Raw genomic sequence first — 25,912 nt, 5'->3', positions numbered from 1 at the left:
ACACAATCCACCCACAAAGAAGCTTGAACTCAAACTGAGAAGCTTGAACTCGAAGTCTCGAAATGAATAGCGAATCCTGAAGCTTGAAGTCGGAAGAAGGGTGAAGCTAGAAGAAAGATGATGGCGCTGATTTCGAGTCGGGCCTAATCACCGTTGGAACCAGCTCATCGTAAAAAATGAAGAAATTTAGCACGCAGCAATCCAAACACCGTTCTTCCTCCCTCTCGCTCTCTCCTCCGACCGCCGCTATTGACAAAGCTGTTGAGGTTTTTAACTCATACCTAACTTAAAACCCTAACCCTAACCGAAGCTTCTCTCTATGCGTGAATTTAAGTAGCCTTTCATTTAACGTTAGTTTCAACTTTCATTTCAAGTGCATTTGAATTTCATTCCGACCGCTGCGTTTGCTTCAGTCTGCACATAATTCAGCCAGCCATTGGATTATTTTGAAGATATAATAGCCGTTGATGGATTTACGAATTGTTTAGTGAATGAATCGCTAGGTTAAGTGACCAAACCGGTTTGAAAAAGTGGACCGAACGAACCAACACATTTTTCAAACGATTTTGAAAATGCCAAAACAAAAAGGCTGGGCGCCAACGAGATTCGACCCATCTCTTTCTACCAAAATTTCAAAAGAAAAATAAAAAGCTCAGAAAAACATTGGGCGTAGATTCGACCCGTTTCTTATTGGTGATTTCAAGTTATTGGAATATCAGTGCAAGGAATCCTGGTTTCTTCTTCTTCCATTTCGGCTTCACAACCTAAATTTGGTTTCGTTTCGTCTGCGATCGAGTTGCAAATTGTGAGTGTGATTTCCCCTCTGTCAGTTCTTGTATTTAAAATTTTAAATCTCATCGGTAGTGATACTTAGCTGAGTAGAAATGATATTTCCATAGATTTTAGAGCCCTAGAGTTCAGCGCTCAGTTCGTGTTTCTTTTTTCTTTCTTTTTTTCTTTTAATTGTTGTCAAGAATTTGACTACACTTATTGCGGTTTGATGGATCTAGTGTATCAGTTTTTAGTTAAAATTGAATTTTATATAATAAAAACAGAGAAATGGATGTTAGGTTTAGGGCGTGTTCTTGTACTTCTCTTTGTGGGTTTTAATGGTTCAAGGGGGGTCTTACGAAACCCTTATTGAAGGTCTCCTATGAGAACTGTCCTGGTTGTAAGACTGAGCGTCTAAAGGAAGCTCTTTGGTAAACTATTTTTATGTTTGATTGTCTCAGGTTTATATCAATACTCTTTGGCTTTAGTACAAATTATTAAATTTTATATAAGAAAAATAGAGAAATGGATGTTAGGTTTAGGTTTATCTTGGATGTTAGAATATTTGCAACCTTCACCATGGAATACTAAAACTGGTGGTAACATTTGCTTTGAGGAACTCATCTGTGATTACCAAGTAATAGGAGAAATGGAGGTCTCGGTTGCTATAGGGTTGATCGTTATGAAATCTTGGGCGTGTGTTATAAAGCAGTTTCCTTTTTCCCATCCGGCCCTCAACCCGAATGTCAATCAGGTTAAACCTAAGATCTGGCTCTTTGGCTGATGGTCAGTTCAGTTTCAGTTTTATTTGGTTGAATTAGCTGGTGGGGCCATATCTTGATGGTTAACAACAATATGAAATGACACCTATCATCTTCTTACAAAGAGCATGACATAGAAAATGTCAAAGAAAAGGGGGCGAAGGAAAGGTTTCGGCTGCCACTCCAAAGATGCAATCCCGAACAGCTGCTCCAAGCCTTTGTTTTCACTCGTATCATCTATAATTAGGCTATAATTAGTGTGGGGATGTCTCTGTGTGCATGTGAGTCAGTATACATCTTATTCTAAGTAATATGCTAAACATAACTCCAATGGATGCTTTGTTTTGTCTTCAACTATTGCTAACAACTATTGTGTGTGTATTAAGATGACTTTATGTTTTTAATGGTGAATTATGTGGTTTGGTACATTTGTTGGCTTTGATTTTCTGCACAAGGACCGAATCAAATCAAACGGATAAAAGTGGATATAGATTCAGTACAGACCAATAAAAGTGGATATAGATTCGGTAGAGACCAATATTGTGAGTCCTCCCTTTCTCAAACAAATGTATTGTTTGAGACTGTATTGATGTTGTCGATTTGTCTTTTGCCATTATGAGTTTTGAAACAATTGCAACTGCAACTTCGCTGACTTGGCTGTAAGTTATTTAGACTCACTGAGGGTTGTAATTTTAAAATTCAAAATTTCTTCTTGTTATAGATCTCAAACTGTGTTGGGCTTCCTCTTTGAGTTAATGCAATTTTTAGTTTTTCATATTTAGAGAGCTTATAATTCTCATCTTATTCTTGGCATTTTGCTGTACCGTACTTATTAGACTTCTACCAAAGTATGCTGTAAATTCTTGTGTCTGCCGCTCTTGGTCCAATAATAATGGGGATTTGACCTTTTCTTTTTCCTTTTTTTGTCAGATTTTTTTATTTTTCAGAGGGCTCAAAAATATCACTAGAGAGGCTGTGCCAATTCTTGGAAAAGCATGGTATTTGTTTATATTCCCACATAAGTATGCCAAACGAAAATGCGGTTGAACTTGTTAGAGCAGATTATCTGTTTTGGGTAAGAGTCATTTCCTTTTTGCAGTTTTGCTTTGGCTTGAAATTGATGTATATTGACTGGTGCATTCTGGGATTGTTTACAGGTTGCTGCCTTACTCCATCGTCTAGCATCTTATCTGTATATTAGACTGTTCTGCCATTTCTGTGTGTTTTCTTGAGCAGCTGACCTTTATTTTAGTCTTATCCTTCTACTATGAGTTATTGTTTCCTCTTCCTTCCCTTTTATTTCTTATGTTGTTCTTACACTCTTCTCTATGCTTATTCTTCCAATTTTTTCCTGTATGTTTGAGTTTCTTTAAGCTTATAAGCTTTGCTTTGTTTCTTGGCGATGCTAATTGTCTGAGATCAAAGTTGAATTGATGGAACCATTGTTGGACCAGAATAGAATAATACTCTGAGAACTAGAGATATATCCCTGTGGGGAAAGATGAGATATAAGATTTAAATATGGAATTATTCTAATGTTCATAGAATGCAGATTAGCAAGAAGAATTTCAGTTTCCATTACAAATTCATATATGAAGAGATAACAGAATCAGAAAAAAGTTGAAGAATTAGAGGGAAATGTTAAAATTAAAAAATGGGAAGAACAAAGAAGAAGAGGAAAGATCATACCTTTTAAAAACATAAGAAATATGATTTGGCATACCAATTATTTTCCCAGTTCTCAAAAGCTACGAAGTTGTTAGGAAAAGGGCTTCAATTAGATTTCATTACTCTCCAGTCAATAAGTGTGTATGTGGATATAAACTTTTAAATTTCAAAGCATAGTGGCAAGTGAAATGATATACCTTTTTTCCCCCAAAGCATGGGCTGCTATATTACTACTTACTATGTTCATGGTTATTCAACAAGGCTGGTGAACATGGGGTGAAATTGGTCTTTTACGCCTCCAAATTCTCCGTAGCCCAAAAGGTTAATCCTTCCGTTGGTTAGTTGCTAAATTGAGGTGCTTGGCCTTGTATCCTTATTGAGATGGACAAATGTTAGGGGGTGTATATCCTTGGAAAAAGTACCAGATCGTGTAATGTCAAAGGAATTGTGGTATCTAAATGATGTTCGCTGCCATGACCTAACTGAAATTGATCGGATAAGACTCTTGATTGATGGTGGGTGCTCAAAGTTCCAACCGGCTTTGTCATCACAAATTTATCCTCCCGCCTCAACTAAATCGACTTTGTTTGCATTTAAATTGATTTGTCAATTCTGTAGATTTCTCTCTTGTTATATAGGCCCAAGCCCCCAGAGACCCAACGAACTCCCTTCCCTTCCCACATGGGTTATTCTTAAACTACCTTCACATGGTATCCTAACAGAAAGTATTTCGGCTAAGCCAAGACCTCACCCCGCATGGCCGCAAGGGTTTTGGTTCCTTTATTCTGATTTTATATCTTTGCATGTTAAATTTAAGTGAAGGAATTCCAAATGAAATCTAGAATACTATGGCAACCGATCCAAGTCGGGATGTAATTTTCTTAAGAGGATTTTTTTCTTTCTTCTTTTTCTTCTTTTCCCGGGTTAAGAAATTCGTAGTTTAGTTCAATAATATGTAATCTTTTCCGGACTCACTCTTGGTTTTTAACATAACTGGTTCGACACATATTTCAAAACACTTCAATAAGATGATAGTTGTGACAGCTGTGTTTCACAAGAATTAAATGAGACCTCAAGTAGAACATATGTTACCTTTTTGCAGAAAATATCGAGCTGCAGAGAGTTAATAAACTTGATCGTTACATTTGACGATGATGACTAATTTGTTTTGTGATTTTTAGGTGTATGGCCAATCTTGGAAACTTGACTTTTGTAAGGAATGACATGGTGGTTTGAGTTACAAGACCAAGAAGAGCCTAAGCTGAAATGTTGGTTAATCCATCTATTTTGGTCTTCTTATAAGGCTAGTCTGATTATTGGGAAACCAATGGTTTTGAGAAGTTCATGCATATCAACAAAGTGGACAGGGAAGATTTTTAAGAGTAAGTGATAGGGTTGGGAACAAATTGGGAGTAACTTAAGCTTTTGTCCCTTTATAGTGAGAGTAATGTGGGGTAATCTATTTTTTTAGGGCTAGATGATCATGGATTTGATTCAAGCACAACTTCTGATGGTGGTTGTTATCACTAACTCATGACCATTTTTATCACCCCATGGTACTTCTCTTTTCTCTTTTACTTTATTTCTTTATCATAGCCTTGTCTCTCTAAGGCCAACCCTCTTCGCATCCTTTCTCTAGGACTTAACCAAAGTCGAGAGAGCTGATGCTATGTAGCACTTGGTTTTCTTAATGAGTTTGAACTTTCTTGCAACAATTTGCTGATATGGCATGGCCATTGGCAGTCACATTTCCCATCAACACCATCAGGATCTCAATTGGCGTTGGCTCATTCTATCATGCATTTTATTGGTAAGCCATCAGCCGACTGAACAAGATAAAAAACAATTAGCTATTAGGGGTTTCATGTTGCATCCATCGTTTGGTGGTTTTAATTAACAGAATAAGTAGAGTTTTTATGTGTTCTTATTCATGTGTGTTTACAGGTCAGATGTTTCTTGGCTCTGTTCAAAAGCTTGTTAACTGGTTCATGCCTGTGTTTGTTATCACTTGTTACTGTATGTGGGACTGAAGAAATATAATATTGTTTAATCAATCAAAGGTAAACTCCTGCTACTATACTTTCTTGGAAGGTTCATCACCAATCTCTTCCTTGAATCCAAACAGCAATCTCTACCTAGTAAAAACTGAAGGGAGTCATAACCGGAGCGGACAAAAATCTCAAAACTTACAACCCTACTACTTGCAACCCTAGTAGAGTACTAGTTATGCCCCAAGAGCCTTGCAGGTAACAAAATTTCCTTTATTCACAGCTTCAGAAAAACAATCACTCATATTCATAGCGACCCACCACCCACTATAACACCATCACTATTACACCCAAAGATCAACTCCTCCACTACAAAGACCTTCCCCCTAATTATAACCGACTCCTCCATTACACTCCACCCTTTTGATATAGAGCCCACAGGTTCCTTTTGTTTTAAAATTTATACATAAAGAGAAACAAGTCAAATTAACGACTGAGTTGGAAAGGAGAATTAAAGAAACAGAGTTAGCCATTCCAAAGCTGATCCATATACCAAAACCAGAAAAGCAAGCACCAATCCCCACACTCCGACTGATACCCTTCACCATCCACAGATAATAATATTAATAATAATTTACAACACTCATGAAACAAAGAAAGAAAGCAAAGAAGAGATGAACATGATAGTTATGAAAGATGGAGAAAGCAACAAAAGAAAAAGGGAATATTTTTCACAATAAGAAACGACCTAGATTAAATTATGATTCTCTCTCTCTCCTTTAATTAACCAGCTGCTTTAGCCCCCGGATTTGAAAGGGATAGCCCCGATGATGATCTCAGTGATAAACAGCAGAAGAATCGCAGCTCCAATGAAAGGACCCACCCGGAAGATCCGGTGGTCATCCCGGGCATGGTCTCTGTTGTAGATGATGGCTGCTCCAAGACTCCTTGTCAGGGTTGATTCCAGCCTCTCTGTGATTGGAATAGTTGCCAAGTGCACCAACAACACTGCGAACCCTATTGGCAATGGAGCCAAAATCTGCACAACCAAAACAACGCAGAACCAATGCAGACAATCGTAACCGGGAAGCTAGTTTGTGATGAACAATTATGTCTTCAAGAACAAAATAAAATCATTAGTTTCGGGTTTCTACTTACAGGAACATGAGAGTCACGGGCACTTCTCTTGGCATCGCTGCGAGAGAAAACTGTGTAAACTAGAACAAAGGTACCCACAATCTCAAGACACCCAAACCATCTCCCTTCCCGTATCCATGGTTCACTACGTTGGCTCCACCACCAAACATCCGGTACTCAGATTTCTGAAACCCTTGACAACACCAAAGCACCACAGATCGCCCCAAGACATTGCATCACCATGTAGAACAGAGCCATAGTCCGAGACAATTTCCTTGCCAAGAACAAACCAAAGGTTACAGCCATGTTAATGTGTCCTCCCCGCACCAAACCCAACAACAAAAACACAAATTTCTTATTAACAAATTCACAATAACATACAATCTTTTTAATACCAAAGAGTTGCAACAAGCCCATCAACAGAACACAAATGTTTCACCACAAATCCACAAAAGCATAGTTTCTTTCATACCCAAAGAGTTGCACAAACCCATCAACAGAACACAAATGTTTCACTAAAGAATCTCAAGGTTGAAAAAGACTTGCAGAAAATTTCAGATTAGGGAAAACAAGGTGGAATGGGCAATTGACTTGGGGTTTCTATTCTATGGCTAGGTGCAACTCTAGGGAAGGAGACAAGGGTTCAAGAAGGGCTGGTGAGGTGGGCTTAGTTAAGGAGAGGTGCAGCTGCTTGCACAGAAACAGAGGAGGAAGGGGATGACCTATGATTGATGAGGGAGAGGGGCTGGAGTTGCAGAATCAGGAAGGGAAGATGCTAGGGTGAATTGTGACTAGGTTGGGGTTGATTTAGGTAAGAAGGAAAGGGCTGGGGAATGCTATGGCAGAAGTGGGAGGGAACCAATGGTCATCTCTTGTTTGAAAGGACTTCTAAGTACTTTCAATGTGGTTAATCTGGTCATTTGTAATATTTGTAATCTCTTTGTAGCCACTTGAACAACAATTCAGTTTTGGGAGAATTCTACCTAAACTTTCCAATCTAACAACTCTTTTTCACTTGTGAGTTCATATTATACCTTTAAATTTTAGTTTAGTTATTTCATAGTCTACAGAGGTAGATATTCTAGTCTATTTAAGTTTCTCTTATGTTTTTCTTGTTTATGATGTTAATGTTTACAGGTACGTACACACTTTGCTAGGCCAAACTAATGGAATTCTGAGTTTCTACCAATAACACTACCTGAAATAGTTTCAAGAAGGCTCTGGCTAGCAATAAGATCAGTTTCATTGTTGTAATCTGACCTTCCTTCCGCTTCAAAATCCCTCATGACCCTCAAGGCTAAAGAATTTGCAACTGGGTAGTAGGCAAGCATGGTGACACCCAAGCCAGCACAAGATAAAACAACAAGAAACGCCAGAAAGACGAGCTTCAAACAAAACATGCTCTACCTGAGATAGAACAGATAAACCAAGCAAAAGAACCCTCAGAAATACCTGAAACAGAGAAGATCAACCAATAAACTCTCTTGTGTAGCCCCTTGTTGATTAACTGATAAGCCATTTGCCTTCCAAGACACAACAAATAGATACTAGAATGGAAAAAAGCCCAAGAACAACAATATTCAGTAAAGGGTATGTGCAAAGGGCAACATCATCGTGGTGCACAACAGTTGTTAAAAATGATTGGGGCATCTTCTGAATAAAGTTTCCACTGTTGAACCCAACCCCAATCAATACCACAATGAGCTGAAGGACAAACACTAGAAGACAATATAGAAGAACATAATTGGCTGTCTTTCCATTCCATTGCTAGCTTAAAGTTCTTGAATCCTTCCTCTGCATGGAGGCACAAAGAGAAAACATGAGGGTGAGAAGCAAGCATGGCTCTGAAAACCCAAGATTTGAAAGAACGTAGAATTTGCAGGCAATCTCCCCGCCATTCTAAGGTAAGGAAATACAACACTCTCCCCCCGTCTCAAGAAACTCAACCGATCTCACCCAAACCTCCCCACCAAATTGCAAAACAGATTAATGCGATTTGGATTAAACCACATAATCTGAAGAAAACACTGAAAAAGATGCAGTTTTTACACAAAACACCTTAACTTTCAGCCATCAGTTAATAATTAAAAAAATTAAGAAAGATAAAATAAGAGGAAAAATAAATTGTTCAAAATATCATCTTCTAACAATCAAATGCTTCACTGATACACATCAAACAGAAGTCCAGAGAAAACAGTAAATACATTTAAGAATGCACCTACTATAACCAGCATTTTAGTCAGAAAAAACTGATTTGCTATGGCAAAACGAGAAAGGGAAAAATAACACCTAGTTGAGGGATTTTTTGGATGAAACTAGAAAAAAGATACAAATGAGCTTCGTATAGGATTCTAATCTCCAAAAAAATTATCAAAACCCTAACATAAAGCAGAAACATATGAGGACGATGGAAGAACAGAGAGGAGAGAGAGAGAGGACAAACGTAGAGTAGAGATCAAGGTGGAAGACAAATCTATGTATACCTTATTCAGAGCTTCTTCTTCTTCAGATCTTCTTCTATTGAAATCAGGGTAGAAGACGAAATCAGGTAGGAGCATCCTTCACCTTCCGCTGGTTCTTCACAAGCAAGGATTATACTACTTCCGTGTTCTTCGTTTTATCTCCATGAAATGGAAGAGGACAAAATCAAGTTTCCCTTCAACGATATTCAAAAAAAGAGTTGGGAGATTAGGAAGAAGAGGAATCGACCGCATATCTTTAGAGACGAAATCACGTTACCGAGACGAAAGCAGGATATGCCCCGGTTTTGTGTTTTTCATATTGAAAATCGTACAATTTGGTTCGTCTGGTCCAGTGCGCTAGTTCGGTTTATGGACACAACCCAAACGGTTTACACATTAACCCTTCCAACTGCGATCAACGGCTAGGATTGAATAGAGTGCATCCGACCGTTGCTTTACCGTCCTGCGCCACCTCATACCCTAAGCCACCTCATACCCTACGCCACCTCATACCCTAACCCACCTCATACCCTACGCCACCTCATACCCTAACCCACCTCATACCCTACGCCACCTCATACCCTACGCCACCTCATACCCTACGCCACCTCATACCCTAACGCCACCTCATACCCTAACCCACCTCATACCCTAACCCACCTCATACCCTACGCCACCTCATACCCTAACGCCACCTCATACCCTACGCCACCTCATACCCTACGCCACCTCATACCCTAAACCCCAACACCGCCGGCTCCCCTACAACACTGCCGGCGGCACCAACACCGCCGGCACCCCTACTACACTGCCGGCTGCCCCAACGCCGCCGGCAGCCGGAACCCCATTCCAAGACAGCCGGAACACAAAACCCAACACCCCATCACATGCCGCCGGCTGCCGGAACACAAAACCCAACACCCCATCCCATGCTGCCGGCCGCCGGAACACAAAACCCAACACTGCCAAAATCTTCGCTTTGCCAGGATAATGCAAAGACAGATCCTAAGAAGCCCTCAGAAACAAACATATAAGTTCAAAGAAAAGTGACGAAAAAGATAACCAAATAAAGGGTTAAGATTTGTGAAAGACCCCAGCAAAGAAACGGCGCTACTCTCTCACACAGGCGAGGCGATGAAAATGCAAAGTCACCAACTGACCACCAACCCTAATCTCTCCTGGCGGTGTTGGTGTAGCAGGTAAGGAAGGCAAGACTGCTGAATGAGATGGAGCTGCGCTAAAATTCTGAAAGTAACTAACAGGGCGAGAAACCGGGATCTGTGAATAGAGAGAAGCAGGAGGGAAGTGAGGGTGAGGGAGGTATACCAGGCCTCTTATTGCTATCAGGAATAAAATTCGGCAAGAAATGCCTCAGCGGAGGATGAACTAACGAAGTATTCAAATGGGGAATCTCGAATCGGTTGATGGATGGCTGCTTTGGAAGAGAAGACGACGAGTGAAGTCGCTGCATCACATCAGCTCGACCTTCTTCTCGTTTCTTCCATTTCTCCACTCTATATCTACGGTGAAACCCAATATAACTTTCCAGGCTTGTTCAAAAGCTTGACGATCAAACCCTAGAACATCGAAAACCAAAGAAAACCAAACCACAACATTACATTCAACAGAAAATAAAAAATTCTTCGAACAAAAAATGGAATCGCTTACTTCACCAGTTCACAGACGAACGAGACGAAGTTAGCACGCAGCAATCCAAACACCGTTCTTCCGCTCTCTCTCTCTCCTCCGACCGCCGCTACTGACGAAGCTGTTCTGGTATTACCCAACTTAAATCCTACACCTTCTCTCTGTATGCTTTTCTCGATCTTTAATTTAGTCGTTCAATTTCATTCTCACTGGTGCGTGTTTTTTCGGGACCTGTGAATGGTGGAGATGAAGCCGTGTCGTTCAAAATTCTAATAGCCGTTGATTTTGAGCATATGGTATTTTTGTTTTTTTAAGTGAAGTAACCGTTTATTTTGGTTCCTTCTTCTTCATTCCGCCTTGCCAACGGGTGGGGTTCTGACGGTGACGAGGGAGAAAGAGAGAGAAAGCTCCGATAAAGGTTCCGACGACGACGACGGTTCTTGCTTCCTGCTGAAACCTCAAATCGTGCGAAGGAGGTTAGGCATCTGCTTCTTCATTCTCAAATAACCGAATGAGAGAGAGCTGCGAACGATTTCCTACAACGGTAAGGACAAACACAGAGGGATAATATTCTTGTTTTCATCTCTCAAAATTCGGTTTGTTCTATCGATTTTGTTTCACATCTTTTCGTTTTTTTCCTTTTCAGGGGGAAGAAAAAAAAGAGAAGAAGCTTAGGGCTTCCTACATTTTGCTTACTTGGTAAGGCTCCATTCAACAACTTGTCTCATCCCTAAATTTTACCCAATATTTCTGAATGTTTTTGTATACTAATCCTATACTTATTTTACTCTGAATTTCTATTTAACTGGACTTATATTTTCAGTTTCTTTACCGATTTCTATTATTCTTTGCATTTCCTAGTTGAAGCTAACTTGGAAATCTACCAAACACAGTGAACTGGTTAAACTACCTGTCTCTTGCAACCATCACTTTTTCACCATGAACTAATCTCAGTCAAAGCTGACCAGAATTTGGGTCAGATTGCTAGGAAACTAAGGAAATCTTGCTGATGTCATCAACATTAAACTTGCAAAATTTGGGGTTATGGGAGCCCTTGAAATCGTTGAGGTAGTGAGAAGATCAGGCTTGAGTTTGATGATTGGAGGCATGGTTGAGACTAGACTTGCTATGGGTTTTGCTGGTCATCTTGCTGCGGGGCTTGGCTGCTTCAGGTAAGTATCACACTCCCTTTTTAGTCATCCCTTCTATTTATTTTTTATTTTAAAAGGTCAATGCATGTACTGTGTCTCCCTGGAGTGGTGTCTGTGTCTTATGTATTTATTTGCATGCTTGCTATGTCTTTGGTGCATAAATATGTGGTAGTCCCCTGAATTTTTGTGGTAGTTTATTCATCTTATGCTCTTTCTCCCCCCCCCCTCCCTTTTGAATTGTAGATTCGTTGATCTAGATACACCTCTGCTGTTGTCATTGACCCATTCACTAGGAATATGCAGATTGTATCTATTATTTCATTATATTAAGAATCTGAATTTTCATCTCATGGAAATGCTCTTTGTATATCTCTGTACCATCTCCTTCATTGTTGCAGATTATGGCAGATGAGTTCATTGCACATTAGAATCTGAAACTTTTTAAGTTAAAATATAATCTGTAGTGTATGTGCAGGATGAATGAATTTCCACTCATTTATCTTATTCCTTTCCTTTTTGTACACATTCATTGTTTGGACGAAAACTTATAACAGGGAATGCAAAGTACAAGACTAAAGTACTTCAAATATAGCAGGGAATGCAAAATAGAAGATTGAAACACTACAAATAGTAGTTAGTTGCATTTTCATACATGATTTAAGGTCACAAGCTAATTTATTGCAAAAGGCTCCATCCAGAATCCATGAAAGCGACTCAAAGACTGGTTAGAAAAAAGAGAGGAACTGCACACTCTTTCTCTTCATTGGGTTTGGTAGATAGTGGTAGCAGAGGCTGTTAACCTCCTCCTTGACCCCTGTAAACTTCCTTTTGGTTTTTGCACTTCAAATTCTGAATTCATCTCTCGTTTGGTTCATATCTCAATTCTATTGATTAAGAGCCCCTCCTTGTTATCACAAAAAACACTAGGATTGATTTCAATAATATTATTCAACCGTGTTGGAATGTGAATTGAACTGGTTCTTCATAAGAGGTCAACAGTTCAAATCTCTTTTGGAGCGGGGTTCTGCACCTAAAATTAATGTCACCCTTGATTAGGGATGATTCAACTTACCACTGCAGATCTTCTTGAACTGCAGCTTGAATTGCTGAATATGTTCTTGTGAAGGAAGAACAGAGAAGAGAGGAAATCAGGTTTAGGATGTGAATACCCTATATGCATTGCTCCACGGAACCAAAACTCTAAAAGACTAAATAAAGTAAATAAATGCAGAAAATATTTATTTAGCTATTAAGTGTCCTAATCTAATTTAAATCATCCTTTATGCTATAATAGGAAAAGAACTCTTTAAGATTGGAATTCCTGATGGTATATTGAGACAGTACTTGCCCTGATTCACTTAACTGATTTCTTCCATCAAATAAAACAAACAAGTTCAAGATTCTGTCATTTTAAGCCCTGATTAGTGGTGTCACGTCTTCTTTTACCCTGAAAATATCAAGTCTCATTTCCTTTGCCTTGATAAGCTCAAAGACACAGACATCATGCAGTTCTAGATTATTGGCCATTGAAAATTTGATCCAACCACCACTAAGTCCACCTCTTAGAATTGGTGTATTGGCATAAACATATTTCACAGGCCATGCCTTGTCATTTGAGTCCCACAAAATCATTTCCTGGTTTTTTTCGGAAGGAATTCTTTGACAAAATAACTCGGCAACGACTGCAAGCACAAGAACTAATGGTTAGAATAAAAAATAAAGAATAAAAACATCTTTAGTAGAAATGAAACTGAATTCAACAAGTGAGGCTGCATGAGACCAAAACACAAGAAACATATGTTAACTGCTAGTAGACACTGGTGTAGACTGAAAAATAAGATCATCCAGATTCCTTAACAAAATTCTAAGGATGGCTTGGATATGCTGATCAGATCTGTTCCCTACTCAACTCAACCAAGTTTGGGCCTAGATTGCCCAAGTTAGGGCGAAACAGGGGTCAACAGGGCAATATCCTTGTATTTCCTTAGATAGGTGCCAGGGGATCTCAGTTGACCCAGCATGAGGCATACCGGCTGGGTTTGAAACCAGGCCAACGAGTACAAATAAAATACTCATAAAATATCAAAGGAAAGTGCAGCAGCATCATGTGGTATGACCCCAAAAGACTTTCAGATGCTGTCCAGGACACCCAGTATGTTGGAAGGCACCATCAACCATAAGATGTCATTCAGCATCAGAAAAACCAAACGCAGTGAATTGGTTAAACTAGTTGTCTCTTGCAACCATCACTTTTTCACCATCAACTAATCTCAGTCAAAGCTGACCACAATTTCGGTCAGATTGCTAGGAAACTAAAGATTTGACCAATGTTTATAGGGTGGTTGTCTTGGAAGTTTCATTACCTGATTAGGTCCCGTGGGCCTCGCAACCGTGGCCGGAATTATTAAAAAAAAAATAAATAAATAAATAAACATTAACTCAACCAAGGAATTGCCAACTTACTCAAACAACACAGTTTTTTGGCTGATCAAAACCAGCCAAGATAACAGCCTCTAGCAGAACCCAAACTCAACCTGAATGTCAATCAGGTTAAACCTAAGATCTGGCTCTTTGCCTGATGGTCAGTTCAGTTTCAGTTTTATTTGGTTGAATTAGCTGGTGGGGCCCATATCTTGATGGTTAACAACAATATGAAATGACACCTATCATCTTCTTAGGAAGAGCATGAGATAGAAAATGTCAAACAAAAGGGGGCAGTAAGAAAGGTTTGGGCTGCCACTCCAAAGTATGCACTCTCGAACAGCTGCTCCAAACCTCTGTTTTCACTCATATCATCTATAATTAGGCTATAATTAGTGTGGGGATGTCTCTGTGTGCGTGTGAGTCTGTATAGATCTTATTCTAAGTAATATGCTAAACATAACTCCAATGGATGCTTTGTTTTGTCTTCAACTATTCCTAACAACTATTGTGTGTGTATTAAGATGACTTTATGTTTTTAATGGTGAATTATGTGGTTTCGTAAATTCGTTGGCTTTGATTTTCTGCACATACGACTGAATCAAATCAAAGGGATAAAAGTGGATATAGATTCAGTAGAGACCAATAAAAGTGGATATAGATTCGGTAGAGACCAATATTGTGAGTCGTCCCTTTCACAAACAAATGTATTGTTTGAGACTGTATTGATGTTCTCGATTTGTCTTGCCATTATGAGTTTTGAAACAATTGCAACTGCAACTTCGCTGACTTGGCTGTAACTTATTTAGAGTGCAGTGTGAGTTGTAATTTTTAAATTCAAAATTTCTTCTTGTTATAGATCTCAATCTGTGTTGGGCTTCCTCTCTGAGTTAATCCAATTTTTAGTTTTTCATATTTAGAGAGCTTATAATTCTCATCTTAATCTTGGCATTTTGCTGTACCGTATTTATTAGACTTCTACCAAAGTATGCTGTAAATTCTTGTGTCTAGCGCTCTTGGTCCAATAATTATGGGGATTTGACCTTTTCTTTTTCCTTTTTTTGTCAGATTTTTTAATTTTTCAGAGGCCTCAAAAATCTCACTAGAGAGGCTGTGCCAATTCTTGGAAAAGCATGGTATTATTGTGATGCCAACAGGTTCATCCAAGTTGGTTTTCTGGGTTTCCAATTTTGTAGGCTGTCATCTCATATACTGTTATGTGTACTAGAGGTTTTTTGTCCCTTTTTCCTTGGCCTGTTATATAGAACTTGCCCCCCAGTTTTGAAGAATTGAAATCATATGGGTATTGCGAACTTGTGTTGGTACCACTGGTCCGTGTTCTAGCTGCTATCTAGATCGTGTTTGTTCGGATTGAAACATCCATATGAGTACCCACTAGTGGCCTATCCAACTGCTGATATTGTAATTTAAATCCTTGTGTTGCTGCAGCAACTCATGCTTCAGCATGCATACATGCATGATTTACTTACCCAATTTTGGTTTACGTGGCAAATTAAATTCATGCCTGGGTCGATATGGCATTACTACAGGCAAAATCAGAATGGTTGGTCTCTGCTTATATTTTGGGTACTGTTCAGTACAATATACAGTTCTCCTTTATTTGCATAGTGGTACTTCTTGGTCAGCTGTTGAATTTAGATTTTTTCTCACTAAACATTCATCTACGGATACACCTGCCTTTTAGATGCAAACATGAATTTGTTGATTCATTCTGGGGAACTTCGTAAAGGGACTCATGTTCAAACTTGAGAAATGATTTTCTGTGTAGCAGATAATTTTGTGTATATAAGTTTAGATGTTTGCGTCTGAATGCTAGTTCTTGCTAATGGATTTTTGTTTTATCACTCCTCCAGCTTCTGCCACAAAAAAATAAAATAAAAAAAAAGAAGAAATTATATCCCATGGCAAGTGTTTTCTTTTTTGTTGTTGGAGGGGGGGGGGATTAAGAAACCAATAAGGAATGTGATGGTTTGTGTTAATGATATTACTGTGAAAAAGGCTAAAAGTAGTTTTCTACTTTTTTATTGTTTTACCTTCAGTTAATTGAGTGTCATTGCATGAAGCTAGGTGTCGCAGGTCTGAGATGTTACTGATATAGTGACATGTTTCTAAATTTCCTATGTAATTAGTTTAAAAACCATGGATATAGTAACATCTTTCTATTTTGTTATATAATTTGGTTGTGCAACTATCCTAAACTGAACCTGATACTACTATTTATGAGATGTGTAGGGGAGATGTGCAATTCTGCACCTTTTCCTTCTCCTCACATATTCTTCTTCAGTCTCCCTCTCGTCCCTCCATCTTTTCTCTGCTTTTTGGGTTCTGTATTGCTGCTGTTACTTGGAATCCAAGCTTTGAACTCTGATCTTGTGTTAAGATAGCAGTCCGAATATTTGACTCTTCTTTTGGTTTTTCTCCTTTTGCCTATTGCAGCAGTTGCTGCCATGCTCCCTGTGATTACTTCTAATCAGACAGTAGGAAATATGCTCCCTGTGAATCTTCTAGGTCTGGTTCTGTATCTACCTTATGCCTGAGACAGCTGAATCTTTATTTTCGAAATCTGCTGTGTCTTCAAGTCTCATCGTGGTAGTGAGATTTGCTGAGTTTTTGAAGACTTACTCTACTAGATGTTGGCCGAACTTGAAACGTAATTTAAGCTGCCTCATTCTGGATTCATTTAAAAAAGTACCCCAATATGGCTGGCGGAACCCCTAAAATTTTGATTTTTTCTGCAGTCTGAAATCTGCATTTCAGGTGCCATTATTCTGACTCAATCAGTTTGTATTCTTTGGGGTTTATTCTTTTACTGTTATCGGTACTTTGCATCTACTTACTTGGCTGTTCACAACCTTTGTAGGGAACTCTAAAATTTTGATGTTTTTCTGCAGTCTGAAATCTGCATATCAGGTTCCTTTTTTCTGACTCTTTCGAGTTTCTTCTTTTACTATTACCATTACTTTGCATCTACTTACTTGGCTGTTGACAACCTTTGTAGGTTTAGATCTCTTTGCATTGCTTCTTCCTCTGGTCTCTAGTTTATTACTGCTGGGTCTGCATCTGTCAGTGGCTGATTCAAAGTCCTTAGCTGATTTCTTCACTATAGAAATTGCCTCAATCAAACTTAGTGGTGTAGCTAGTTGACCTATTATCTATTATGGGCCCTTGCTGTTAAGCCATATATTCATCCAGAGTGGAAAATTAAGTATGTCAAGGAGAATCCTCCCTAAGACATTAAGTATATAACGGAGAATCCTCCCCAGGTCATTAAGTATATGGAGGAGTTCACAAAGCCATTGCCAAGACGGTAATCCTGAAAGCATTCATGGAACAAGAAGATTCCCGGGGCATAGTTAATGACTTTGAACTTCAACATGTTGACTTCATTATGCCCCCTTAGTTCTTTGAAAGTTAAGCCCCTAGACTTGAAGATTTGATCCCTACTGTTCCTACTTTTTCAATATTTTGCCTAGTAGTAGTGCTATCAGCAACACACCTGCTACCCCCCCCCCCACCAAAAATAAAATAAAAGCGCGCAAGATGCGAGGATGTATTCCCACTGAAAATTTTCAGAGGACTGATCTAGAGCCATATGATAGGCACATGAATCAAGAGATGAATGCTTTCAAGGAGGGGAAGAGTATGTTAATTATTTCCAGGGCTTATGCCCCAAACCTTAGGACCCCTAATTCAACCAGGAGTTGTTTAGTAATTTTGCCCAACTTGTGATAACTAGTCTTGGGTTCCATAGAGTCTACGGTAGTGTCTGGACCTCAGATATATTTTACTTTTTTTTTCTTCTTCTAATCAGCATTTTGCAAGTTATTTAAGAGCCCTTGTTTAACAGTTATGTTGGAATCCCCTAACTTGGGTCTAGTATAATCCTCCTTATTTTGAGGACTCCATTTCTATTCTCAGAATATGGATAGGTGTCCTCTCGAGTTAGTTATTTTCTTATTTGAGTCAATGTCTTAGTCAATTAGTAGTTGTGTTAGAATTGGTTAGTCAACTAGAGTTGTAATTGGTTTTCTAACATAGAGTCCTTTTTTATTTCCTTATTTGAGGCTATAAATAAAGTTGTTAGATTTGCACAAGGATTGGATGGTTAGAGTTTGGAGTTTCCTTTTTCCATGCTTTCTATTTCTGGTTGTTTCTATTTTGGACTGAATATTTCTGTCTTTTTCCCTTTTTTTTTGGGAGGACAGAATTATTTGTCTTACAGGACTGTAATTTGAGAATTGAAGTGTGTAGATAAAGAGCCTATAATTCTCGGAAATTCATCCAGAATTGCAAGGTGATGTTCTAACCTGCTGGTTCTTCTTCTTCTCTTCTTCTTTAGTCTTCTTTTATTCTTCTTCTTTCGAAATATCCTTTCACTTCCTATAGGTATTGCAATTCTAACATGGTATTTCAGCAGGTTTAATAAGCCTAGGGATTTTTTTTCTCTTTCTTCTTCTCTTGACTATTCAGTTTTTCTTTCCTCCTGTGTCTACCTCTATCCATGTAATTAAGATCCTTCTTTACCAATGTAGGACATGATCTTTGTCTATCTAATATTGCTATTGAAGGCCCATAGGACGAAAGCTGTTTCTGCAATTATATGTTCAGTTTGTGATTTGGAGACATAAGATCCATTGAAATTCTTCTTGCCATTATTTGTTCAGTTTTTTATCTACTAGAGATACAAGATCCAAGGAAAATATTCCACTTTTCTGAGAACTGATTGCGTCTCTAGGGTGTCTTTCACTTTGTCCAATGGAGTATGAATCTTCTGCACAACCTGCGTTGACAGTTACTCATATTTTAGGGAAGCTCTTTTCCTGCAAATTGCTACTGTGAGACATTTTTTACTTATTACTACTGGTCCCATCTTGCTATTGTTGCGATGTCTTGCATATACTTGTGACTAGTGTTGCTGGTTCCTCCCCCCCCCCCCCCCTGCCCCCGCCCCCGCCCTGCCCTGCCCTTCGTATCGCTTGCTAGTTATCCTAATCAACTGCAATCCTGTATCTTCTAATAAATAGAAAACTGTCATTGATTGGATCATATAATGCTGCCACTATTTCATTTACTCTATAAATTCTGGAAAGAACTTTTTGTTTTCCCTCTTACTACTGTGGAAGGATTCTGTGATGATATATTGTGTATCAGCTGTTTGTTAAAATTAAGGAAAGAACCTGCTACCATTCCTTTTTTCTCTGACTCTCTGGCTTGCAATGTACTATGGATTACATACTTATAAGATGCTTTTGGATTGTAATTGTTACTACTTCCCAGTTGTTATTTATGCTGTTCTTGTGGTTAATATCCTTTTCACCATTATCAACCACAACCTCTTTTCTTCTGGTAAATAGGAATTCGGCATGAGTTTATTTCATTACTGCAGCCACGTTTTTCCCTGCTTCTCTGTCTACTAGAATCAACTGCAATTTTGTTATTCTTCTACTGGAGGAAATATTAATAATCATTAGTTTTGTAGTAATTTTCTGTTAATGGCTACTTTTTGGATCTTTGGGACATACTACTAGACTACTGGTTAACGGCTCTTTCTTTGATATTGGTTGGTGCTTCCGTTACTGCTAAGTGGTTTACTGCTTTTACTATTACACTTTTGAATTGATGCTAGTGGTTCAGAATTTTCTACTGTAATTGTAGTATTGTACTTGGATCATATGGTATTTATTGACCTAGAAAAGCTTATGATAGAGTCCCTAGAGCGTTAATTTGGCAAGTATTAGAGAAAATAAGTGTTGTAAGTAAATATTGTTAAGGATTTGTATGATGGTTCGGTCACTAGTGTGAGAACAGTGGGGACAAAGTAATGATTTCTCAATAACAGTTGGGCTACATCAAGGATCAACGTTAAGCCCATATCTATTTGCATTGGTAATGGATGAATTAACCAAAGATATTTAAGATGAGGTCTCCTGGTGTATGCTTTTTGCTGATGATATTGTATTGATTGATGAGACCCAAGTGGGGATTAATACCATTTTAGAATCCTGGAGAGTAGCTTTGGAATCCAAAGGCTTTAAACTACGTAGATCGGAGACAGGATATCTAGTTTGTAACTTTAGTCATGATCGGGCAGACGATGAGGTGGTGATACTTGACGATAAGGAGATTCCTCAGAGTGATTGTTTTAGGTACCTAGGTTCAATCATAGTAAAAGAGGTGATTTAGAGGATGAGGTTTCCTAAAGAATTAAAATAGGGTGGAAGAAGTGGAGACGACCATCCGGGGTGTTGTGTGATCGGCGTGTTCTCTTAAAGCTTAAAGAAAAATTTTATGGGACCGTTGTCCGACCAGCTATGATGTACGGTGCAGAGTGCTGGGTTGTTAAAAAGAATCATATAGATAAAGTCAGTGTAGCGGAAATGAGGATGCTAAGATGGACGAGTGGCAAAACTAGGATGGATAAGAAAATAAATGATAAGAGGAAAATTTGGTTCCCCCCCCCCCCCAACTTTTGAAGGGCAAAATTGTAATTTCAATTATACACATAACAAGCAAGGTTAAGGTCATCTGACAATAACTCTTAATTGAAACTTTACAAAATGTGAGTGTTGGACAACCTAAATGTAAGGTGTGGTTTTTTGAGGGGGTGCCACAAGTTTGACACATCTTTCAAGGGGGTTACATGTAAAAGAATACATACCCATATCAAGGTTATGAATATAAATATGTATTTCAGAATGACCTTTTAACTATAAATTTAACAGTGTGAGTTTTGGTGGACCTAAATTTAGGATATAAATTTTTGGAGGAGCTGTCTCATGAAATTAGAGGTGAAGAAAGTGCAAAACCAAAGGTGAAGGTGAAGAAAAAGTGAAGAAGAGAAGTGAAAAGGAGGTCGGAGAGTTACATTGATAGCTCTACCTCTCACGTGCTGTTTTATTAGTTGCTGAAAACAATCCAGATTAACGATATTTCCTAATTCTGGATGCACTTTTATAACAATAAGGAAAGTGAATAAAGTCTGATCAGAATAAAATCAGATCTTATCCAATCTAGGGTGGACTCCACATAATGTGGTTGCCATTTATAAAATGGTAAGTCATGCATATCTTAACACACACCCTCAAGCTGGAGTATACATGTCAAATGCTCCGGCTTGGAACAACAAGAACATATATCAAAGGACCTCTCCTAATCTTGAGCGCAAGTAGTAGTAGTAGTAGAGCACTGAGAGAACTCCCAGAGATATTCAACAACTGAATATTCTTCATGTTGAACGGACCGCCCAACAATGAGGACAATAGGCAGCAGTGAACATGAACCCCATCCTCATTAACTACCAATTGTCTCAAAAATGTTGCATCACAGGAAGTATTAGGTAGGAATTTCCACAAAAGAAGATAAACATGCAACTCCAATGTCCCCAGAAGAAGAGAAAAAGTGTAGCTCCAATGTTCGCACATAAGCTTTTCACAGGAAGGCAAGGATAGGTAGTAGGTAGTAATTGTACTGAACCAAAGGCAAAAGCAGAGCCTCAAACATGGAGAAACTATGTGCTGCTGTGCCAGTTCAGATTTCTTATTGGGTTACAGGACACAAATTTTCATTTTGCTGAGTATACAAAATTATTGCTCTTGTATTTTTGGTAGTTTGGCGCGAAGGATAGTTGAAATTATGGCCTCTTCTTTGAAAGTGTTGGTCGTTGCCAAACAAGCAATCCTTTTGGATATTATTCAGATATTGTTTCTTCTGAATAGTTGTTTGTACAGTTGCTCTTGTGCTAAGATTTAGCTTCATTTTTTTATGAATATCTACTCAATTCAGTTACCTAGTATAACATTCTTCTACTGCTCATTTTATTACACAATTTGTTTGGGGTTAGTTTTCAAGGTTCTGATGTATACTTGTGTTCTAATGATTCCCTATAAATCAATCATGTAAGGGACATCTGTATATTCGACTGATTTACATATAATTTATGTCTTTGTTTTATATTATTCAGGGACAATTTACAGTTATTAAGGCAACGTTATTACTATGCAACATGGAAAGCTGATGGGACACGCTACGTGATGCTTTTAACATACGATGGATGTTACTTGATTGATAGAAATTTCTGTTTCCGAAGGGTGCAAATGCGGTTTCCAACAAGAAGCACAAACGAGGTGGTAAATTGCTGCCCTGAGAAATTGAAATTTATGTTATGTAATGGAGAGTTGTGCTTAATCTAATTTATAACATTTTTCTTTTTAGGGTCTAGCCGAGAAGACTCACGACTTAACATTGCTTCATGGTGAGATGATAATCGACACTCTTCCAAATACCCAGAACCAGGAGAGAATATACTTGATCTATGATATGATGGCAATTAACGGGGGTGTCTATTGTAGAGGTTAGATATATCTATATAAACTTACTCTGACAATAATTCTCAAAATTGACAAAGGCTTTTTCACTGGAATGGATTTAAAACACTAAATGGCTTTTTCAGTTTTGGTATTATATAATTTAAGTGTTCTTTGACTTGCAAAGATTTCTCTCTTTCCTTTTTGGTGATTATTTTCTATTGCTGCTTTTTGCTCTTCAACTACAAAGTAATGATCCTCAAATATCATGCAGCGGCCCTTCCATGAAAGGTGGAAGATGCTTGAAAAAGAAGTGATTGAACCTCGAAATGTTGAACGACAGCATATACATCATAGTAGATATCATTACTACAGATATGACCTGGAACCGTTCAGAGTATGTTGTAGAACTAAAATTATACTACCTACTGATGTGGTTTTCATCCCAACCTTGTCGTTATTAATGGGTATTGTTGACTGCCTATGGAATCAGGTGAGGAGAAAGGACTTTTGGTTGCTATCTACAGTTAACAAGGTTTTAAAGGAATTTATCCCAAGGCTATCACATGATGCAGATGGTCTTATCTTTCAGGTATTAATCGTATATTTCGGCATCAAGCAATACCTTGGTGTAAAATACATATACATACATGCACACACATATGTGGTCCATAGATGTGGACTAAGACTGCATGATATATTCCTGTACACAGCAATTATAGCTCCCAGCTCATTTTGTTACATGAAAACTGATTTCTGGACCCTGCTTTTTCATTATTTATTGACTAATAGTTCAATTCAACACTAAAGATAACTGGACAATTTATTAAATTTATCTCTTTGTTTGGTTTTATTGCTATTTATTGATTGACCTTCTCTGCCAGGGATGGGATGATCCTTACGTTCCTCGTACCCATGAAGGTCTTTTAAAGTGGAAATACCCCGAAATGAACTCGGTTGATTTTCTATTTGAGGTTTGTTGCATTGAATTTGTCAAGTTATGCTCAGCATTTCTCGAGGACGGACAGTTTACCTGTCTGTTTTATGTTGCTTAACAATAGAGAGGTGCATGTTTGTGCAGGTGGAAGATGAAGATAGACAGTTACTTTATCTTCATGAACGAGGAAATAGGAAGCTAATGGATGGAAATCGACTTGTGTTTGAAGGTTGATATGAATTTTCTTTAATTCCTTGTAATTTTCAGAAACCAAGTCTTCTATAGCTAAGAAGTTTGGTGCTTATTATCGACACTCTATGGCACAATATGTTTATCTTTATAGACTCCTGTTAAAGCTGATATTGAGCTTCATGCCCCGTCTATTACAGCTGAATCAGACCCCTCTGCATATTCAGGGAAGATCATAGAGTGTTCCTGGAATTCTGAGGTCAATGTATGGGTTTGTATGCGCATAAGGGTAGACAAATCAACTCCAAATGACTTCAATACTTATAAGAAGGTACATTAAAGTCATTTTTTTAGTCTGTATGTTAAGCATGATTTGGGTATTGCACTAAGCTGCTTTTTGATCGAGGACAGGTTATGCGAAGCTTAAAGGATAACATCACAGAAGATGTCTTGTTAAATGAAATTGGTGAGATTGTTCGCCTACCCATGTATGTAGATAGGATACGGAATGATAGCAAAGCTGCCCAATGCACCAACACTCAAATTCAACTCTACGAAGATGAAAATTGATGTACACGATGTTGATTGGTGTTGCAGAAAATAGTGATGATGCTGCACTGCTGTAGAAAAGTGTAATTAGTATTCAATTTATACCTGTAGGTGGTCTCAAAGCGTGTACTCACACTGCTGAGTTGCTTGCATGATCTAGTGGTTACCTGCAAGCCTAATTGTTCCTTTCCTGCGGGTGTTTTTAGATTTTTAAGCTAACCTTTTAGTGTTCCCACTTGCCGTGTATATTAGCAATTCATTTCGGTAGTGATAGCGATTGCAAGATTAGTTGAGAGCGAACTATATGTTTCAGCAATTAGCATAAAATATCTGGTCTGCACATCTTTCCATTGTTCTATTTAGGTTTCTTGTGCAGCTCACCTGGCACAGGTTTTCACAGGAAAGGGACTGATTTCAGATAAAGTGGAATTTATTTTTCTAGAAAATTTCACCTTCATATTTTCCCCCTTTTCAAGGTTACAGAAAGAACCTAATTCATCAATGCAATTGTCTTTTCATTTATGGGTTTCCCTGCTTTCTTATCCTCCCTAAGGATGCAACTGCTACGGTCGCCAAAATTATTTTCTTCCCTGAGACCTTCTCTTACATGGGTGCTCAAGAAGGAGATGCTTTGAAGGTCGTAGAGAGTTTAGATGGCCCCATCATGCAAGGATACGGTGCTCTTGCTAAGTCAATATCCAGTAACTTTTAATCTACGCTTCAAGTTTTCGAGTTCTGTTTTGCTTGCAAGCGATTGTAGTGTCAATTGATTGTGTCTCTGATTCGCTTGTCAAAAGCTCGAATAAACGGAATTAAAAATCAGGGATTATCAACGGTGAGGCAGTCTGTCGGATAGAAAGGAATAGGGTTTGATTTTGTAAATTTCTAAACTAGGAAACCATTCAAGGTAAAAAAAAAAAAAAAAAAAAATTGTATTTACATTGATGCCCCCGCACTTTTAATCCTAGCCGTTGGATCTTTCTTTTTAAGTTTTGTGGAATCTGCACCGTTTGCCGAAAATAAAAATCCTGGTGAGAAGACATCATTTCAAGTATATGGGTGTTTGTGCTGCGGGCAAAGAGAGGAGAGGGAGGGGAGAAGGAGAGAGAGAGGGAGAGAGAAAGTTTTGTTTTTTTTGAGTATCGACTTTCATTGTGTTTAATTTCAAGAGTCAATTCAATTGTTTCTGGGTAACCGTGTACGTGTGTGTCTTCCTGATGGCTGCCTCAATCTTTTTAGCATTTCCCTGCAAAGTGGTCGGCAAAAGGGTCTTCTTCTCTCTTCTTTTCCCCATCAATCTATTCATCTTTAATCTTCATCACTGACCTTCTCTCTCTTCTCTAAAAGTAATCATTACAGTGGTCTCTTTCCACTCATTAAAAAAAAATCAAAAAGCTTCAAACCAATGCCTCCTTTCCCTTTTTCCGTCTCTTTCTTTCTTTTTTTTTTTTTTTTTGTTTTGTTTTTTTTTTTTTTTTTTAACAATCTCAAACAAGATCGTTTCCATTTTTATTTTTCAACGATCCGTTTCGATTTTTTCTTTTACCGATCAGACTAACAAAACACCACAAGAAATAAAAAATAAAAGTAGATTTAGAATCGGTGGAGGAAAAAACAAAAAAACACCTTTTTTTTCTCTTTTTTTTTATCGAATAGAATAGGTACCGTAGAAATTTCTACAAGAAAAGAAACCTTAACAATATTAAACAGCTTAGAATTATTTTTATGTGGCCACCTTAAGTGGGGTAAAACTAGTGGGAAAAATTATTAGTGATTCTCTCATGATTTTAAATTTTGAAAGTCGAATCTTAATAAGGTGTAATGACTATAATGCCCCTCTCTTACTCAATCCCTAGGTAGGTGAAAAGATTCTTCCTTCGCTCATTTTCTTCATACACCTCGTCGAA

The 25,912-nt window shown here is 38.2% G+C and overlaps 1 protein-coding gene, 1 long non-coding RNA gene and 2 pseudogenes across 3 annotated transcripts; 3 read left to right on the top strand and 1 right to left on the bottom strand.

The window, feature by feature from the left end:
• Positions 1-4,459: 4,459 nt before the first annotated feature.
• LOC149003818 (uncharacterized) lies at positions 4,460-8,181 on the top strand. Its single transcript, XR_016170346.1, has 5 exons — positions 4,460-4,582; positions 4,672-4,756; positions 4,944-5,010; positions 5,145-5,260; positions 7,463-8,181. It is a non-coding gene; the product is annotated as an uncharacterized LOC149003818 (long non-coding RNA).
• On the bottom strand, positions 5,985-6,742 carry LOC149003819 (putative aquaporin PIP1-5 pseudogene; annotated as a pseudogene).
• A 2,958-nt stretch (positions 8,182-11,139) lies between the features above and the next one.
• On the top strand, positions 11,140-22,376 carry LOC149003817 (L-Ala-D/L-amino acid epimerase-like). The gene is made up of 4 exons (XM_089136520.1): positions 11,140-11,606; positions 15,092-15,173; positions 21,988-22,150; positions 22,239-22,376. Exons 1-3 carry the CDS (start codon positions 11,479-11,481, stop codon positions 22,039-22,041), a joined length of 264 nt encoding a protein of 87 aa, XP_088992646.1. The 5' UTR covers positions 11,140-11,478; the 3' UTR covers positions 22,042-22,150; positions 22,239-22,376.
• On the top strand, positions 22,354-25,022 carry LOC149003816 (uncharacterized; annotated as a pseudogene). Its single transcript, XR_016170162.1, has 7 exons — positions 22,354-22,377; positions 22,605-22,727; positions 22,824-22,922; positions 23,215-23,304; positions 23,412-23,496; positions 23,657-23,787; positions 23,868-25,022. The product of XR_016170162.1 is annotated as an uncharacterized LOC149003816 (transcript).
• Positions 25,023-25,912: the final 890 nt, after the last annotated feature.

The sequence above is a fragment of the Hakea prostrata genome, chromosome 10, assembly GCF_041222555.1.
Source record: "Hakea prostrata isolate BN-2017 chromosome 10, UWA_Hpros_2, whole genome shotgun sequence".
In the NCBI taxonomy this organism is placed as follows: domain Eukaryota; kingdom Viridiplantae; phylum Streptophyta; class Magnoliopsida; order Proteales; family Proteaceae; genus Hakea; species Hakea prostrata.
The sequence above is the reverse complement of the archived record's forward strand: the minus strand, read 5'-3'. Positions and strand labels throughout refer to the sequence as shown.